The 17786-nt window shown below is 43.5% G+C and overlaps 1 protein-coding gene across 2 annotated transcripts in view; it reads left to right on the top strand.

Annotated features, from left to right (window-relative positions):
• Nucleotides 1–15098: 15098 nt before the first annotated feature.
• MARCHF6 (membrane associated ring-CH-type finger 6) overlaps nt 15099–17786 on the top strand; it is a 44930-nt gene continuing 42242 nt past the window's right edge. Inside the window, exon 1 of one of the 2 annotated variants that reach the window (XM_066326519.1) lies at nt 15099–15221. In XM_066326519.1, coding sequence (XP_066182616.1) covers nt 15203–15221 — 19 coding nt within the window. In that variant the 5' untranslated portion in view covers nt 15099–15202. The remainder of the gene's footprint in view (nt 15222–17786) is intronic. The other variant, XM_066326514.1, reaches the window with a different exon arrangement.

The raw sequence follows: 17786 nt of genomic DNA, 5'->3' as shown, positions 1-17786 counted from the left end.
TGCCTACTGTGAACATTTCTAATTTTAAGGTTAAACAAAAAAAAGGAAGAAGACAGATAAGAGTTGGAATGAGCACAACAGATTTACTTGTTCAAACACACAGTGGTGGAATTTCTCATTCAACAGAGATACACAGCTGGTTTTTGGCTGGTTTGACTTCTTTTGCTCCTTAAGGCTTGCACCAATACTTTTCCAACTGCTCCTCCTGGTTTTATAGAAATGGACATAGACTAAAGCCCAAAAGTTAATAATCACAGCTGTTGGCTGCAATTTTAGTTGTATGTCAATAAAAGAAACAAGATCCTAGGACATGGAAGCCTGCTGCCCTGAGGGGAAACAGAAAGATATTCTCTCCCAGATGACTACTGATATCTGAAAACCCAGAAAGGCAGGTACTCTGGTGGCATCTAGTGCAGAAGTGAAACACTCAGATGGAGAAACCAGTGAGCAGGCTTAAACATGCCCAATCTACAGTCACCCCATACAGTATTTGGAGTGCTGCTGGTAACAACAGACTCGCCAGAAAGTTGAAATCATTACAGATGTTTTATTTATGGTGTGAAAAAACCTGTTCAAAGCATCTCAGCTGAGTGACAAGATTGCAGCCTAGAAGCTGCAGACGAGGCAAGAGGGAACAGCAGGGCTCCCCTCACCTCTTACACAGTGCCAGCCAGCAATAGCAGCCTTGTTCAGGGGTTCACCCACTGCCGAGGAGCCTTGTGAGGGACCTGTGGGGAGACTCGTGGGAAGGAGACCACAGCAGAGGCACAGTGGGATGGACTCAAAATGCAGCTCTGCAGAGCCAGCTGTAATGCCACTGGGGACTCTGTACCCAACATCTGCCTTCACAGCAAGAGGAATCCTTTGGGATTTGGTTTTCTCCAAGAGGGGAGCATAGATATTCCTTCTAATAAAGCCCCACTGAAAAGACAGCCTTACTACTGAGCTTGTAATATGCCTTTTTTTTTTTTTTCTGTATGTTAACCTGATTCCTTTCCCTTCATCCAGTAAAATCATTCATATCGAAAGTTACCTACTGAGCCTTCACTTGGGAGGAAAGAAACGTATTTTAACAAATCTGATTTAATATGACAGGTTTCTGTTTTGGGTGTCCATTTAGTGTTTGAATAAAGACCCTTGGGAATCAGGCCAATTCTTCTTATTGCAAATCAAGGCTTGGCAGGAGGTTTACATGTACAGATACTTTCTTTATCATCAGTGAGAACTAGTCTTACACTTACCATTTTGTTCTTAACCATTTACCTACCATAGTTGGGGGCTGCCTTTGCCTGGAGGATTACAAAAATTCTCCAAGGAATCCTGTGATTTGATGAGTAGTGAGCCATATCCCCGCTCCTTCCCATGCTTTCCCATGTGTCTAAGAAGAAAGGCTCCGAAGTCTGTCCTTTGTGGGAGTGAGTGACCTTATCTGCTTCATCTGGTGCATCACTGGCAGGCATGACCATGTTCCTTCCCTGCACTGATCAGAGCACCCGCTGCTCCTCACAGGGCACCAGGACCAAGGTGATTGCTGCTCCTTCGCCATAAATCTTCACATCTCTCACCACGCTTCCACTCCCTTCTGATTTTATTTGCTGCTAAAAAATAATAGGCTCAATCTGTCATCATCACTCCCTTTGGCCATCTCCCCATTGCATCCACCCCTTCTTTCTCCTGTTCCACTCTGCTCCATTTATGTAAGTTATTTGAAGCCACTGGTTTCAGCTGGTTTCTGGTTTTCCCTTTTAATGTTCCAGCATTTTTCTGGGGTAGGCTCGGGTCAGTTCTCAGATACTTATACAAATACTTATCTATCTAACATCAATATTATGACTTTCACCACAGGGGCAGAAGGATCATCTGCAAATTACAGCTTTCCATAGGTATGTGGCTAGTTTGCAATGTAGAACTGGCTGACTCAACAGCTTCTGGGTTTCTTCTGCCTGTCTTGGATTAATTTTTACTTAAAATAAATTGCGAATGCTTGTTCTCAAATTTTCCATTTTTCCTGAAAGAGTTTGTGGGATTTCAGAGGGTGTGTGCTTCGTGAACTTTATAGAAATCGGGTGGAGTACTTTAATCACGCCAAGCAATAGCAGGAAATCTATTCTAATGCTGTGGGTGACATGCAAAGAGGGGTATTAAAATTACTTACCACTGTCCAGGTGTTTCTAGGCTATTCAGAGGCTCTTTATTAAGGAATACTTTCAATGGAATTTCAGTACAAGGCAAATTATTCCAAATAATAATGAATATTAATAACAGTATATAGAGGGAATACTGCACTCTGGAACACTTGCACAAAAGCTGGTACTTCAGATCAAAGGTGATACCTGTTTTGCACTGAACGCTATAAATGTAGATATGAGCAACACAATACAATTAAGAGTACACGGATAATTGCATGGACTAAGGGCTGATTTCCTTCACTAAAAAACTAAACATCTATTTTGTGCATGATTTAATAATATGTACTGTCTTTTTCTTACTAAATATTTTGTCTTCTCCTCTAAAGTGACAAAAAATTGAAATCCAATAACTACTAAAAACATTTATTTTTTTTCAGCTGTATCCACCACTCAGAGTATTACTTTCAATGATTAATTAATTCCATGTGTTTAGTAATTGAAACTGAATTTTGCAGGCAGAATTTTTCCTAAAAAATGGTGATTACATTTATGATACATATTTGGTCCGTTATATTTCAGAGCATAGGTCCTATTACCTTTTTCTTTTATATTCCTTTATTTGGTATGTGTTGTCTCATATAAAACTCATCTAATGCTCATTTTGTTTCAGGAACTTTCTGGGATTAATCAGCTGGAAGGGAGTGAATTTTTTTCCTTGAGGCCATATTTGCACAGAGATGTAAATATTCCAGTCTTCAGTACAAATAAGCTGTCCTGGACACAAAAAGCTGTACCTTGTGCCCACAGAATTTATCTTCATTATCAGAAAAGGCAACTTTCATGTGTAGAAATCTGGCTTCTCTTCCGTAAAATCCCAGTGTGAACTTGAACAGTTTAATTTGTCTGAGATTTTCCAAGACATCCTTTCCAAAGCCAAGAGGACACTAAAATTTCCACCTGCATTTGATTCCCCCACAGGTTATACATCTTTCAGATGAACCTTTAGGGGCTTTTTCCTAACTGGAGAAAGGGAGACAATCAGGAACACTGCTTGTTCAACAACCAGTGATAGCTACTATCACTGACTATTGAACAAATCTGGCAAAAATTACTATACTAATCAGTGTTTTAAACTCCTTATAACTTTAAACAGAGTGCCAGGAAAAAAACCTTCTACCCATGTTTGCTCGACTTTAAAAGTCCTGTTTGCAAATATGTCTATGCGTTAGTAATCTTGGAATGTATCCAGACAGCTTTGGACTGTATCCCACAAAGTAATACAGACGCCCAAGTGCAACATCAAAGCAACAAGTTTAAGGAAAGTATACATAAGAGCTTCTAATTATATAACAAGATAATTACCATACATAATTCAGAGCAATCAAGGGGCTTTATTAAATATGTTTGCAGAGAGCACCTGTCTCACCCTTTTTCTAAAATGAGATAATGAACTTTTTGTCCCAGCAGAAAAAAAAAAAAAACCTTTTGGTGTAATCCTGCAAATGGTTGAGACTGTGCTGAAACTATTTTAAGTCTGTGTCACTTGAATAAAATTAGTTTCTAAGACTCCCTGAGCTGCTGTAAACACATAATGGAGCATCTCAGAAGACAAAAGGGGTCCAGGCAGGAAGGGGGCCAGCCTCTCTTGTGAATCCTGACCTGCACTGCCCAGTGCAGGTACAGGAAGGCACACAGGCAACGTGCTTCCCATGCGGAAGGCAGCACTAGGGCCAGGTAGTCACTGCAGACTGCAGTCACTGCCCACCCTGCCTGGTTCAGATGCTTGTGGCATCAAACATCATGGTGTGGAAGAGGGTCTCTTCCCCTGCTCACACAGACAGTTCAAACATTTGCTAGAGCTGTGTGTGCTGAAGGAGCAGTCCAAGAGTGAACTCCCAGGCTTGCTCTTCCACAGCTTGATGGTGAACTAGTCAGTTTCAAATTGGACACTATAGCAAGCAGAAAACATGAGCTTAAGCAGGAAATTTAAGGCCTGATAGATTTGCTCTAAATAGCTAATGTTAGCACTTCCAGACTTCACAATTTCCAGCATGCTGCTACCTTCTGGTTTAAAATTGGATCTCAGATTCCTGATAGACCCACAATGAGATCACAGAGAGCTGAGGTGTTACAGACCATGAGATAAAAAGTTTAGGCCCACCTTATTCAGTCTTTTACAAGGTTCATCTCTAAGGTGCTTTGATTTTCTCTTTGTTCCCAGGAAGCTGCAGAGATGATAGCCTGTCTTTACTTGACACAGCAGTTAGCATAAGGCAGATTCCTTCCAGAGACCTGTCTTGAGCTGCAGCTTAGACCTCAAGACAAGCTCAGGTGTTCATTACAGCCTGTTCTCCTGGTTCAGGGGGAAAAACCAATCCAAACCCTAAGCCTCAAGCTGAAAATCAAATCCCCAGACACCTGTCTCTTCAAAGAGACCAACAGGCTGCATACAACTTATGAACTTCCCCAGGACTCCTGGCTTGTTTGTAGGGTTGCCTGGGGAGGTGAGATCCATTTTTTTGAGTGAAATCACCACTTGCTTCTACCAAGCTAGACCTCAGTGAGTTTCTTTTCCTTGTGTGCAAATCTTTACTTAACTCCAGATACAAAAAATGAACAAGGACTGCAGGGTGTGGATCCCCCCTTCTGGCTTGTTATCTGGATAGAGAGGGAAGGGAAAAAAGGGAAATTAGTCATCTTCTCTGCAGAAGGAATTCGTGGTGTGTCTCTACCATCACGTACTCTTTCTCATGAATGATAGACTGACATTCATGGGAAGCATTTGTCTGAATGTTCATACAAAAGGTAAAACTCAGATATAAAGCATGTGGGAGTAATTTTGTGAGAGGAAGTCTTGGACAGGCTGGTTCAGTGTAGACCTGAAGATTTAACATAAATATGCTGGATCAGAGAGCTGTGCTCAAGCCACTGCTCCACCATTCTCATTTGTGCAGAAACTGCCATGCCTACATGGCAGTTTCTTCACTTCTGTCTTCTCTGGAAGATTCTGCCTTGGTACAGCCACTTCTCTTTTCACGTGAGCCAGAACCAGAAACCTGATTCCTCTCATTTCAGTCAGATACCAGTGTACTATCAGCTATTCCAACACTCCCTCTCCGGTTTTAGGCAGAAATTGCAGCCTGCTGAAGATCTCTTCCCCAGAAATTTCTTAAAAAGTGTCACCAAAACTGAATTTTGAAAATGTGGATTTCTCTGATGATGTGCATTTATCCTAAAATAATCACATCTAGGTTATTTCAATTCCTCGAGAGTTAAACCCCATGATTTAACTGAGCACAGTCATTGCTGTATGTTATTCAACAACCATGATAAGTTCTTTCCTGTGAGAAAAGACATAAATGCCAATATTTTCAAACATACACCTCTGAAAACTAAATTAATTTCTGAGAACAATTACAAATGTGAATTGAGAGCAAACAGTAAGCATGGCCTGACTCAGAAAAAGAGCAATGAAACTATGCACTCATCAATGAACTTGTGAATTATGTAAACAGAAAATCAGAAATTAAAGAACAGGCTCCTTCTTGGCACAGTAATTAAGGCTCTTGGTTACCATGCAAGATGCTGTTATAATAAAGGTTTGTTAATAGGCCTATTTTTGTTTCCTGCTTTGATGGGATAAAAAGATTTTGTGAAGTGTAGGAAACAACTGGCTTCCCTAAAAGCAATCTAGATCTTGCACGTTTCACCTGGATACATTTCAAAGTATTTTTTGCCATGTTTATATTCATCTTTCAGGCAGCTGAACTACTGGCAGTTGTGTTGATTACTCCTGGAAACCTCGCGGAGAATCTGCAAGCTTCTTTAAAAGGTTGTTTGGAATTCTTCTTATTTATTAGGTATGGTATCTTTTCAAGGAATTCTACTTTCAGTGCTCTCCCAACAGCAGCTGAAAATCAACAATTATAACCTCTTCATCACACTTGTAACTTTCTCTACTCTTGTACTAAATGATTCTCCATTAAATGGCTCTCTGTTCATCTTAAATGCAAATTTTTCAAAGAATATATTTTTTTTAATTTTTATTATGAAAACAAGAAGTAAATGAGGTTTTCCAGTTTGTTATCTCCATATTTTAAAAAAAACACAAACATTACTGAGATGCTGAAGAAGAAACCATGTTCAAGTCAAGATCAGAAGAGCCAAGTCAGTCCAGGTCCCATACATACAGCCCTTGCCCAAGGTCCCAGTGATTTTATTCCCGGGGTTCCAGGGGAAGCTTTGATTTGTTCATGAGCACAGCACTAAATACATGTGGCAAATTTCTAAGTACAAGGGATCCAGGTGAGTGAGAATTTAAAATTTTCAGCTTTCAACTTTCATTCAAATATGGTCATATTAAATAACTGAAAAGGTAGGTAAAGTATTTTATTAAATGAGTAGGTAAAGAATTTTATTAAATATCTGTGATTGTATATGATACTAAAACATAGGACATTATTGCTCTACATGTTATAAATATGGGGTTTCAAAAACAAAGAGATCTTTAATGTCTTTCTTCTCATGTGGCTTCAAGAGACAATCTAAATTCACATCTTTTCTTGGTTGTGATAGCTGCTCTGAAATTGATTCCACATCCAAAATCTACAAGCCAATATGAAGCATGCTTCAGGTCTAAGAATATTTTAGATACAATCATTAAAGAATGTGTTAACATAGATAAATTAGAGTATTTAACGTAAGTACACACTTTCAGCACCAAGTTTTGGACTGCAGTGAGAAAATCTGTCGTAGAAAATCAAGCACGACACTTCTTGATGTACAGATTTCTAGCTCACCAATTCAGAGATCCTTGTTGCTCAGATGAATTGGAGAGTTCTGGATCACCCCTCTTGGCCTCTTGAACTTTCTCCAAGTGTTTTCAAGGTGCAGGCTGCTGGTGAGAACACATCCACTCACACAGGCACGCTGCCCTGTGGGGCTGGGCTGACATGCTGCTGGACTAGCTCCCATCCTGTGTGTCCAGGCTCACACAACAGGCTCCTTGCATGAGGACATCTGGTGTGTCAGTGCTGAAGCACTCCCATACCCCTTCCTGTCCTCTGTCCCCTTCCTGGTGGAGAGCTGAAGCATATCTCCTTCCTCTTGGCTTCAGACTGCTTGATATCGTGAACAGGACATTTCAGCAGTTTGCATTCTGCGTAGAATTTCCCAGCTTTAGACCAAAAATGCACTGAATGTTATTGGGGTGACAGCTATCCCTACCTGGGTCCTCATCAATAAGGCCAGGTTAGAAATTTCTGGCATGTCCTTCCCCACACCCCCCTGAACAGAGGGATAAGGGCCAGTCCTTGGTATTGGAGCTGAGGCTGGTCATCACTGGGGCTCCAGGAGTGCAGCACTTTCTGCAGCTGAGTGGAGGCAGAGATCATCAGGCACTGTCACATAACCCCCTGTGTGCTCCCAGGGAAAACCCTAAGTCCCCACATCTTTCTCCTGAACCATGTCCAGCCCCAGATGAGCACAGGCAGTGACTGACCCAGCTCAAGGGACCCTGGCAGTCATGGCATGTGATCTAGGAACTATCCTAGTGATGATACAGGAAGATGTGGCAGCCTGAGACACGACAGCAGATTGGCAGCCATCGTTTACTCAGTCATTTAGCTGCCACCCTTGCTAGGAGCAAGGTGCAGGCAGCTGTGCAGGATTCTGCTGTGAATGTTGAAGGGTTTAGACACCCGGAAATGCCCTGGGGCCCCTCAAGTAAGTGTCTTCCTTAATCAGGTGGCAGCATTCAAGGCAGTAAGTTTCCCAAAATCAGCAGCTGGTTGTTTCGTGGCCCACCAAACTGGCCCCAGCTGGGTGCAAGCGCCATGGTCCCACTGCAGGCCCCAGCGGTGCTCCATCTCCTCTGCCACCTCTCCTCAGGGACCCCAAACTCCTCCTGGGCCTGGAGCAGAGGTGCCCTCTGGTGGCACCCTTGGAGCTCTGTCACCGCTCCGGATCGCTCCATGCTCCTGCTCCTGCCGTGCAGGCTCCTGTGGCCAAGAGATTCTTTCAATGCACATGGCATAATCTTGCCGTAGGTGACATAAGGCTGACTTACCTGGAGTTCTCTGAATTCTCTTGTTTTGCCTTGAAGATCGCTGTGACACTTCTCTTTTCCCTGTTTCCAAGGACCTCTCCCTATTACCATTTTTTTACTTCATAGAGAATCATGGAATGGTTTGGGTTGGAAGGGACTTTAAAGATCATCTAGTTCTAACCTCCCCAGCATGGGCAGGGACATCTTTCACTAGGTCAGGTTGCTCAGAGCCCCATCCAGCCTGGCCTTGGACAACACTTCCAGGGATGGAGCATCCACAACTTCTCTGAGCAAACTCTTCTAGTCTTTCTCTTTGCCCCACTCACACTCCTCCCATCTTGCCCTGCTGATCTTGGCCATGCTATTCACCATGATCCCTTCCACCATGTATCTCCCTAGCTCCTGGCTGTTCTTCCTGCACTCCTGCAGGATAGCATCCCTGTCCACAGAAGAAACTGTATTTTCCCAGCTTTGGTTTATGTTGATTGGGAGTGAGTTTGAGGGAGAAAAAGAGGTGTCCATGAGCCTTTGGTTTCATTGAAGCTACTGTGAGGTTGAGGCTTCCCAAAGAACTTCCACAGAATCAGGATCAAGAACTTGGCTCAACAGGACCAGGAGTATAGGGAAAGCAGAGATAAATCAATCCTCTCAAGGATCCATAAATAATTTGAAGAACTCTGGTTTCCTTCCTGTAGAAGACCAGTAAAATAAGAGGGGAAAAGAGTACAAAACTTCTCCAAGTTTTGTACAGAGAAAATACCGAGAAAAATAAAAGATTAGAACCCAATTTTTCACCCAGAATATATAAGACCTGACTGGAAATTTTGGTTTAAGTTTTTGACAGCAGCTTCTACTCTCAGGGCTCATGTGATAATGAATCAGAAAAGACAGTCTCTCAGAAGACTTTTCTATCTTAAACAGTGATAAATTCAATACTGACTTTTAAAGTAAGACTTTTCCCATATGCTCTCAATTGAAAAGTACAGATTCCAAACAAGGTTGTTCTCAGAAGCTGAATGGTGATGCTGAAGGAAGCTGCTTAAATAATCTTTAAACCCTCTGAGGCCCAGACCATCAGAATGAAATATAACACACTACCATTTATTTCTCTGAGTGTTGTCATCTTTGTGAGATTACTCTTTCTTTAGCACATCTAACCAGGCTAAGGCCCTGGCAGAGGCCCATCTTACATGACTACGTTAGAAAATGAGTCTAAAAAAAGTATAATTGATACACAAATGAGAGAGAAGAGAATGTACCTTTTGAGTAATAAGCATGTTTGACATTCCATGTCAGTCACCCAACTGAGAATCTGCTTCACTGAGTCAAGCATTTTTCTTAGACATCAAAAGTATTAAGTGGTTTCTTCACTGTATTCTTTGACCCTGCACTGAAGGCAGTACACACAGCAAATACATTCTTGCCCTAGGGAATCCAGCAAAAGCTGGGGGTTATGCCCCATGATACACATTCTCAGTGTGCAAGCTACTGTGAAGTGAAAGTTACCACAGAAATCAGGCGATCTCACAAAACAGAGGTCACTGACTCTGATCAGCCTGTAATAACTCTGACCTTTAGACCACAGCTCACTTTCCCCAGGACACTCTTTTTCCTGTTGCTGTAAACATTTGAGAAAAAGTAATGACAAAGTTATTACAAATCTAAGCCCTTCTGTACTTCTTTCCTGGTCAATTCGGCAGAGGCACCGATGTTGTTACAGAATGTGCAGTAGTGACTATGTGGATCATGCTCCCGAACAGATACATTTTCTTTTTGGCAACACTCACGGTTTTAAATGAAGTAGAACTGAATCTTGCCCTGAAGAGTTCAATTTAATTTAGTTGGCAGTCGTAACCTTTAATAACGTCTGGAAGGTCAAGATAAAGGTTTCTGGCAAAATAAGGTTGTTTCTGCTAAATACTGAGGATAAGCCCTAACTGCTGTCATCTGCAGGGATATTTTTACAGAACTTTAAAGACATGGGAACCAACATGTCCTCAGAAGCACTTAATATGCAGTCACTTGACGATGGTAATGTTTCACACTACACATTCTATTACCAAGGAGATCAAAGTTCTAGAAGTAGGAAATCTTTCTAACCTAATGAACAAATATTTAACTGTCTAAAAGGTTCACTTGGACATGATGAAAGTGTTTTAAGGTAAAGAACTGTATACTTGAGATGATATGACAGTTATTAGGAAGGGAATATTCTGAAATACCAATACAGCCTGTTGTGATTTTTTTTTCTTTTTTTGCATGCAGGAGGCCTATACCAAGTAACCACAGCTACAGAGCTCTGAATCCCAAGTAGATTAATAACAGCCATTGGTTCCATTCTCAGCATGACAGCAGGATCTCAACCAAGCTGATAGGGTCTATGTTTTACACAGAAAAATCCACTGCAAAATATGTGAAAAGATCCCTGCTTTGCTTAAAAAATATAATTTGGTGAAGCACATTCTGCAGATCTTGAAAAGAGACATGAAATTCAGCAAATACTTCTTTACGGAAATGGTTTGTGTTAATTTTCAAAGTATTACTTGGGTTCTTGAATGTATATATATATGTATGTATGTATGTATATATGTGTGTGTATATGTGTACATATATATATATATGAACATATATATGTCTCTAGACATATAAACAGCCTTGATTGTCTTTTCAGTGAAACTCATTAAACAGTAATATCATTCAGACCAGGTTTTTTAACTTCATCTCTCACTTAAAATGCTAGTGGAAATAGTTTTCTTCTTGGTTGAAATGTTAATAATCCATAGAACAAACTCCAGTGCACAGTCAAGCATCTCCTTAGAAACAGTTTCTAAAATGGACAGGTCTGGAGCCTCTGTCATGGCTGTGTCTGATGATGCTCTGCCATTATGCCCATACCTTCATTTATGTTTGGCATAGCTCTGTTACACATCTCACAGCACAAAACATGAACCACAAGTCACATATTCATTCAGGAAGTTTGTCTCCTCCATTAGCTACTAATCATAGCCCAGGTTTAGTGAGACACAAGCACCAGCCAAAGGGAAACACATTTTTCAGTACTTCATACACTGAGGCGTCAGGGTCAAAATCTAGCACCAGTGCAGCAGCTTGGGCTAATCTCCTGGTGCAGCAGCAAATGGCATTGCATTCACAGTACATCTGAGAGTACTTCTCTCCATCTTCATTCCAGGAGCCCATGGCCACAGCAGCTGCCTGCTGGTTAGGGATGGTTCAGGAGACGTCACGGCAGAACAAGCACTGGCCAGGAAGCATGTGCTCTAAAGCCCCTGCAGTGCACAGGCAAGATCCAGGCTGGCAGTGGTTTTGACCATGTGTTTTTGTAGTCCGCAGACCTCTGTGCTTTCTCATTGTGTCAGACCAATTTTCTGTGGGCCATGCTTTGTGCTATCCACCAAAGGGCCTGCTCTGATTATTTTTCTTCTGCCGTGGAAGCTCTGGGCCTCCCTAGTCATGGTGCATCATTTAGGAACCAGATACATGTTCACTCCAAATACTGCTTGGTTTGTCAAGATAAGTTGGCATCCACTTTGTTTTACTTAAGATAATCCACTGTTTTCCACATTTCTGCAGCTTGCTGTTCATAACTAACTGAACCAATTTTGCAGTGAGAGTCAGTTGAGCAGATGAAGGAGAAAACTAGGATAGCACCGACTCCTCCCCAAAACAACTAGTTAAGAAAATAACTGCATTTTGAAATGTTCATCTGCAGAAAAACTGAAAAGTGGTAGCTTTTGCTGTTTGGTTTTTTCAACGTTCTGAAGTTCCAAAATAACTAAAAATGTAAGGGAATCATTTTTATGAAGCCATTTGAAAATGTCAGGGAGGATGGTAATGTCACAGTACAAATGCTGGATAGTTTTCATTCTGCAATTATTATTTTGTATTCTCTTAATAGAAGTCTTGAATAAAAATTCATTATCTAAGCATTTAAGCCATGTAAAACCAAAACAAGACGATACTGAAAAGATACTTGTCTTTTTTTCTATTCTTTTTATCAACATTTATATGCCTTTCCTTTTGCCATAAACTTCTGTCATTTGGGGTTATATCTATTACTATCTTCAGTTTACACCTGTACAATTAACCATATTTCCTCCATTATATTGATAATGGCTTATATGGAACAGAGACTTTTTTTTCAGCATATTTGTTCAGTGCTTGTTGGCACTAATTCGTGACCTTGTTGAGAGTTAAGAGCTAACAATAACCTTCTAATGCCCTTCTTTACCCAAAAATTAGAAGCTACTTAAGCCATGGGTGTTTGTTAGGCAAAAAACACTTAAAATATTACTAAATAGGCAGGGATTAATAACATGTTCACCAAAAACACCAAGAAGGCTGAGAGATGCTTAATTTAATTTAACTTACAATAACCTAGCATAGGTAATTTTTTTTAGTGTTTTAATTATAATGATCTGCGTCCAACTCACATTTACTGGTGAGCTATTGTATAGCCCATACTGAGTATGAACAAAAATTTGAGATAAATGCTCTCTAAATGCTGAGAAGACGGTAGACATTAATGTTTGTTAGGTAATTTAAATGGCTGAACAGACAGATACCAACAGGAATGAAATTATTCACTGGCAACAAAAAGTGACTCCTTTCAAAAGCTTTAATTGAACTTAAAGAAGCCTACCACGAGAGACTGAAATTGGAGAATTATATACATTAATCTTGCCATGGTCTTTGAATGCAAATTATAATTTAGAGTCTTTTATTGGCATTTAATTTACATTTATCAGAGCAGAGTAATAATGTAATGAATGATAGTTACATGTTCGAGAAATAAAGAGTCGAAATTAGGAATATACTTGGAAATTGAAATTCTCCATTTCTTGGCTTTTTCTCCTGTTTTTGTCCATTGATTTTTTCCTTGCTCTGACAAAATTAGTATTACAGCATTTCTCAGATCCTCAGTACTATGCTGGCAGATTTTTAATAGGCCAAGATAATTTGCTGACACTGAGCAAAGTGAAGCTCAAAAATGAGCTTATTTTTAAAATAAACAGATTTTTTCAAAGTTACAAGTGGGAATTTTTCCACCTTGCCCTTCAGAGAGGAAGGACACAGAAGAGATGCATATGGTAATCCAGCTCAAGTGTATTTTATTGCAGGACTTCACTGTACTTATTCAGCTGCTGGAGAGCCATATGAAGCCTTCAGTTTTTCCTTAATTTTTTTTTTTTGCTCACACAGGCCAGTATCATACACTACAGTAGCTTGGAAAATGCAATTTTGAAGGAACTAACGTGGTTACAGTTAAGGAAAATATAGTTATAAAATTGCAAATTGGGCACATGCCGCCTCTGCATTCTAAATTCAAACTTGAACCACTCTGCTGCTGACATGAAGCTCGAAGGGTGAATGCAAAGGATTTAATGACTGGCTGGACACAAAGGGTCATAAGGTAAAGAGAGCTGAGGGCTGCTACGACTCACTGATCAACTAGAGAGGTTGGAACAGCTGACACAATGGAACACTAGAACAATGCACGCATACCTTTCATCAGGATGGAATTCCTCTTTACCCTGAATTAAATTAAATTGCTTTCTTCCTTAGCAATATTCCTGCCAACTCAGCAGAGCCCGAGCGACAGCTCTCAGCGCACGTGGCAGAGCACAAAAATTTAATGCACGCTGCCCCGGCTATGTAGGGCAGCAAGACATTGAAACATAAATTATTAAGCTAAGAGGGAATTTTGTCCTTTACTGAGCGGTTTATTAGCTCTCTTGGAAAGCCCCAGCTCTGGGAGGTGTGATAAGATTGGAGGAATCGAACGGGGAACCGCTTGACTCTGAGGCTGCTTCCAGGGCTTTACCCATCCCTGATCCCTGGAACACTGACCCTCTCAAAATCTGGCCGACTTCCCCTAGGAATGCAGCGTTTCTCTCCGGTTTGGAGTAGAACTTAGAACCGATTCTGGCTACATTTTGTCCGTCTCCCGTGCCGTTCCCGGTCCGGGCGCTGCCCTCGGCAGGGAGCCGCCCGCCCGCGGCCCTTGCCGCGCCTCCCGCCCGAGCGGCGGGCCGGGCCCTGGCAGGGCAGTGCCGCTCCTTCAACTCGGCCCACAACAGCCCCGGGCAGCGCTACAGCCCGGGGACACAGTGTCCGGAAAGCTGCCCGGCGGAAAAGGACATGGGTGTGTTGGTCCACGTGAGCCAGCGCGTGTCCAGGTGGCCAAGAAGGCTAAGGATATCCTGGCTTGGATCAGGAGCAGTGTGGCCAGCGGGACCAGGACAGGGATTGTCCCCCTGCACTCGGCATTGATGGGGCCACACCTCGAGTGCTGTGTCCAGCTCTGGGCCCCTCAGTTCAGGGAGGACACTGAGGTGCTGGAAAGTGTCCAGAAAGAAACAGCGAAGCCGGTGGAGAGTCTGGAACACCAGTCCCCTGAGGAGTGGCTGAGGCAGCCAGGGTTGTTTAGCCTGGAGAAAAGGAGGCTCAGGGGCGACATGATCACTCTGTGCAGACACACGAAAGGAGGTTGTAGCCGGGTCGGGGTCTCCATCTTCTTCCCAGACAGCTAGTGATAGGAGAGAGGACATAGTCGCAAGATGCAGCAGGGAAGGTGCAGATTGGACATTACGAGGAATTTCTTCACAGAAGGTGCGGTTGGGCATTGGAATGGGCTACCCAGGGAGGTGGTGCAGTCACCGTTCCCGGAGGTGTTTAAGGAAAAGCTGCATGTGGCACTCATGTGCCATGGTCTAGTCGGCATGGAGGTGTTTGTTCATAGGTTGGAGCCGCCAATCCCGGAGGCCTTTCTCCACCCAAGCGGCAGTTTCTGTCGCCGAGAGCGGGGCAGTCCCGCCCCGGCCCGCTCCGGGCCTCCCAGGCCTGGTGGCCGGCAGGGGGCGCTGGCGGCGGGCGGGCGGCGCTCCGGCCGGGCGCGGCGCTCTGTGGCCGCGGGCTCGGCGGCGCGGCCGGTCCGTCGGCTCTGCGCGCGGCCCCGCCCCCCGCGGTCACGCCACCCGCCCGGCCGGCGCTGCGTCAGCCCGGCAAGATGGAGACCGCCGAGGAAGGTACCGCGCTCGCCCCGCCGCCGGTCCCCGAGCGGGGGCTCTGCCGGGGCGGCCTCGGAGCGTGGGGGGGCGCGGGGGAGGAAGAGGAGGAGGGTGTCCCTGGGCCCGCTGGGTGCGCCGGGGGCTCCGCACGCCCGGAGGGGCTTCTCGCACCGGGGCTGCAGGTGCCCGGGCCCCGCGCCCCCGCTCACCGTGCCGGGCGGGCCGTGCCGCCGGGCCGGGCCGGGCCGAGGGGGGCATGGCCGCGTGTGAGGCGGCGCTCGCGGGTGCCCCTTACATAACCACGGGGAACGGGGAGCGGGGGGGGAAAGGGGGGCGGTGCCGGCGGCACCCGGAACGGGGCTGGGGTGGGCCCTGCAGGGGCACCGGGGCCCGCCGGAACCTTCCCCTGGCTGCGGCTTTGCCGGGCGAAGTGGGGGCCCGCGGGCGAAGTGAGGTCCCGGGGCGGAAAGCAGCAGGCGGGGTCCGCCCGCTGGGGCAGCGGGAGAGGCGGCGAGCCCCGAGCTCCTGCCTGGCCCTATAGCCCGGGGAGTCTTCAATACCCGCGTTTGGCTGAACAGCGATAGCTGCTCCTTTCCCAGAACTGACTTTGTTACGTGTGCTGGGCAATCTGTTGGAAAAATTGGAATTTGCAGGAGCTGACATGTTTCCCTGTCCCTTTTACAACAGACTAACGCATGGTCACTTATCTTACTTAAAAAAAAAAGAATTGTCAAAGATATCATAGTCACGAGGGGGTTTTTATGCATAGTATCTATCCATTTTTGAGGGTACTGCTTTATTTGAGATCAAACGTGTATGTGTTTTGTCAGCACTTTTGTTATGCTTAGATAAACACAAAATCACAGAATTGTTAAGGTTGGAAGGGACCTCTGGAGTTCATCTGCTCCAACCCCCTGCCAAGGCAGGGTCACCTAGGGCAGGTGACACAGGAATGTGTCCAGGTGGGTTTTGAATGTCTCTAGAGAGGGAGAGGGACTATGTAGTTCAAGCAGATACTGGAGAACTTTGATAGATCTGCATTTCATATTGTAGCATAAACCATACTAAATAAAGGATGTTTGTTGTGCTGTGTTTCTTGCAGTATTTGAGCTTTGTTTGTCGTAACACATTGTGGTAACAAGGCAGTTCCAAGGATGGCATTTTGCGTCTTGGCTTTTGTTACTTTTGCATAATTTTGAATGTAGCTTTTTATCAGGTGTCACTTGATTTTCCTGCTTGAGAGAATTAAAAAAAAAAAAAAAAGCTAGAAAAACACGAAGCACTGGATGAAATAAGACCAGGACCTTTGTAGCAGTGTCCTTTGTGTTGTGCTGGAGACATCTTTAATACCCATGATCACTGTTGGTTTATCAAAACGTTAGTGTTTCTTAAATCTGACATTTAAAATTGCTTGCTGCAGCTCTGTAGACCTAGTCACTTACACCGATGAAATCAACAACAAAGTGAAGCTTTGGTTGTTTGACCTCTGCTTGCCCAGAAAAACTGGTTTTTATGCAAGCTGTGAAGTGGATACTCAGATATGACCTTCTGATTTTCCAGCACTCCAGTAGCTGGTAAATCCATCTCGGTGGATTTAATTCAAACAGCATAGTTGGTAATTTGTTACAGGCTGTTACCACTGGTAGACTTTGATCATACCTGATTTAAGTAGATGAACAGAAAGACCAGCAAGACAAAGAAGAGGAAGTGTTTAGTTACATCTTTAAGGCATTATCTTCTTTAACTAAACCTTTGTGTTAAATTCCACGTTTGAAATTTGGATTTTCTGGGTTTATATATAAGCACTCACAAAGGCACATATTAGATATTATATTGTGGCCTTATCAATGTTGTCCTCAAAAGCTCCCAGTCTATATACTCACTTTCCATAAATACCACTAGAATGTTACAACTTCTTCTACAGTTTCAAACCTCAGATCCTACTGTTAGAATTTCACGTGGCTTGCCAGAACGCTGAAGAGACTTCCCAAGGTTAGAAGGCTCTGAACACCAATAGCAGCAGCAGCGGCGGCTGTGTTAGTGCCTTGAGGAAGAGGAAATACGATATTATTGTGTGCTTGAACTTCAGCTACAGAGTGTCAGCTGGACTTTCTGAGCGGGTGATCGTCTGATAACAGTGTTATGGCCATTGTGGTTCTGATGGGCTCTGTGCTTGGCTGAACTGTGTTATGGAGCTAGAAAACTGAACTGCATGGGGAGGGCTTAGGTAAGAGGGGCACTTTGGGGTCATGGTCAGACCTTAATGGAAGCTGCCTCACTTCAAAATGAATAGGAAAGTTGCTTCTCTGCAGCACCTGAAAGCACCATATACCAGGTTTTGCTGAAGAGAGCTAACTCTGGGTCTTTCTAGATAAATCAGTTTGTTGCTAAATAACGTAGTCTTCACTTTTCGGTATTCCAGTGTTGAATTCAGTTGGAGAGATAATAGGCAGTGAATCATTCTCAGGGGGAAGAGGAAAGAACTTAATATTCAAGGTCATTTTTTCCAAAACACATGCATGAAGAACAGGATGCAAAATGTGTGTGTACATATTAAAATAGTGACTCTTGCACGGTGGAGTT

Source organism: Sylvia atricapilla, chromosome 1 (assembly GCF_009819655.1).
Source record: "Sylvia atricapilla isolate bSylAtr1 chromosome 1, bSylAtr1.pri, whole genome shotgun sequence".
Lineage (NCBI taxonomy): Eukaryota > Metazoa > Chordata > Aves > Passeriformes > Sylviidae > Sylvia > Sylvia atricapilla.
This window is presented reverse-complemented; position numbering and strand designations above follow the sequence as displayed.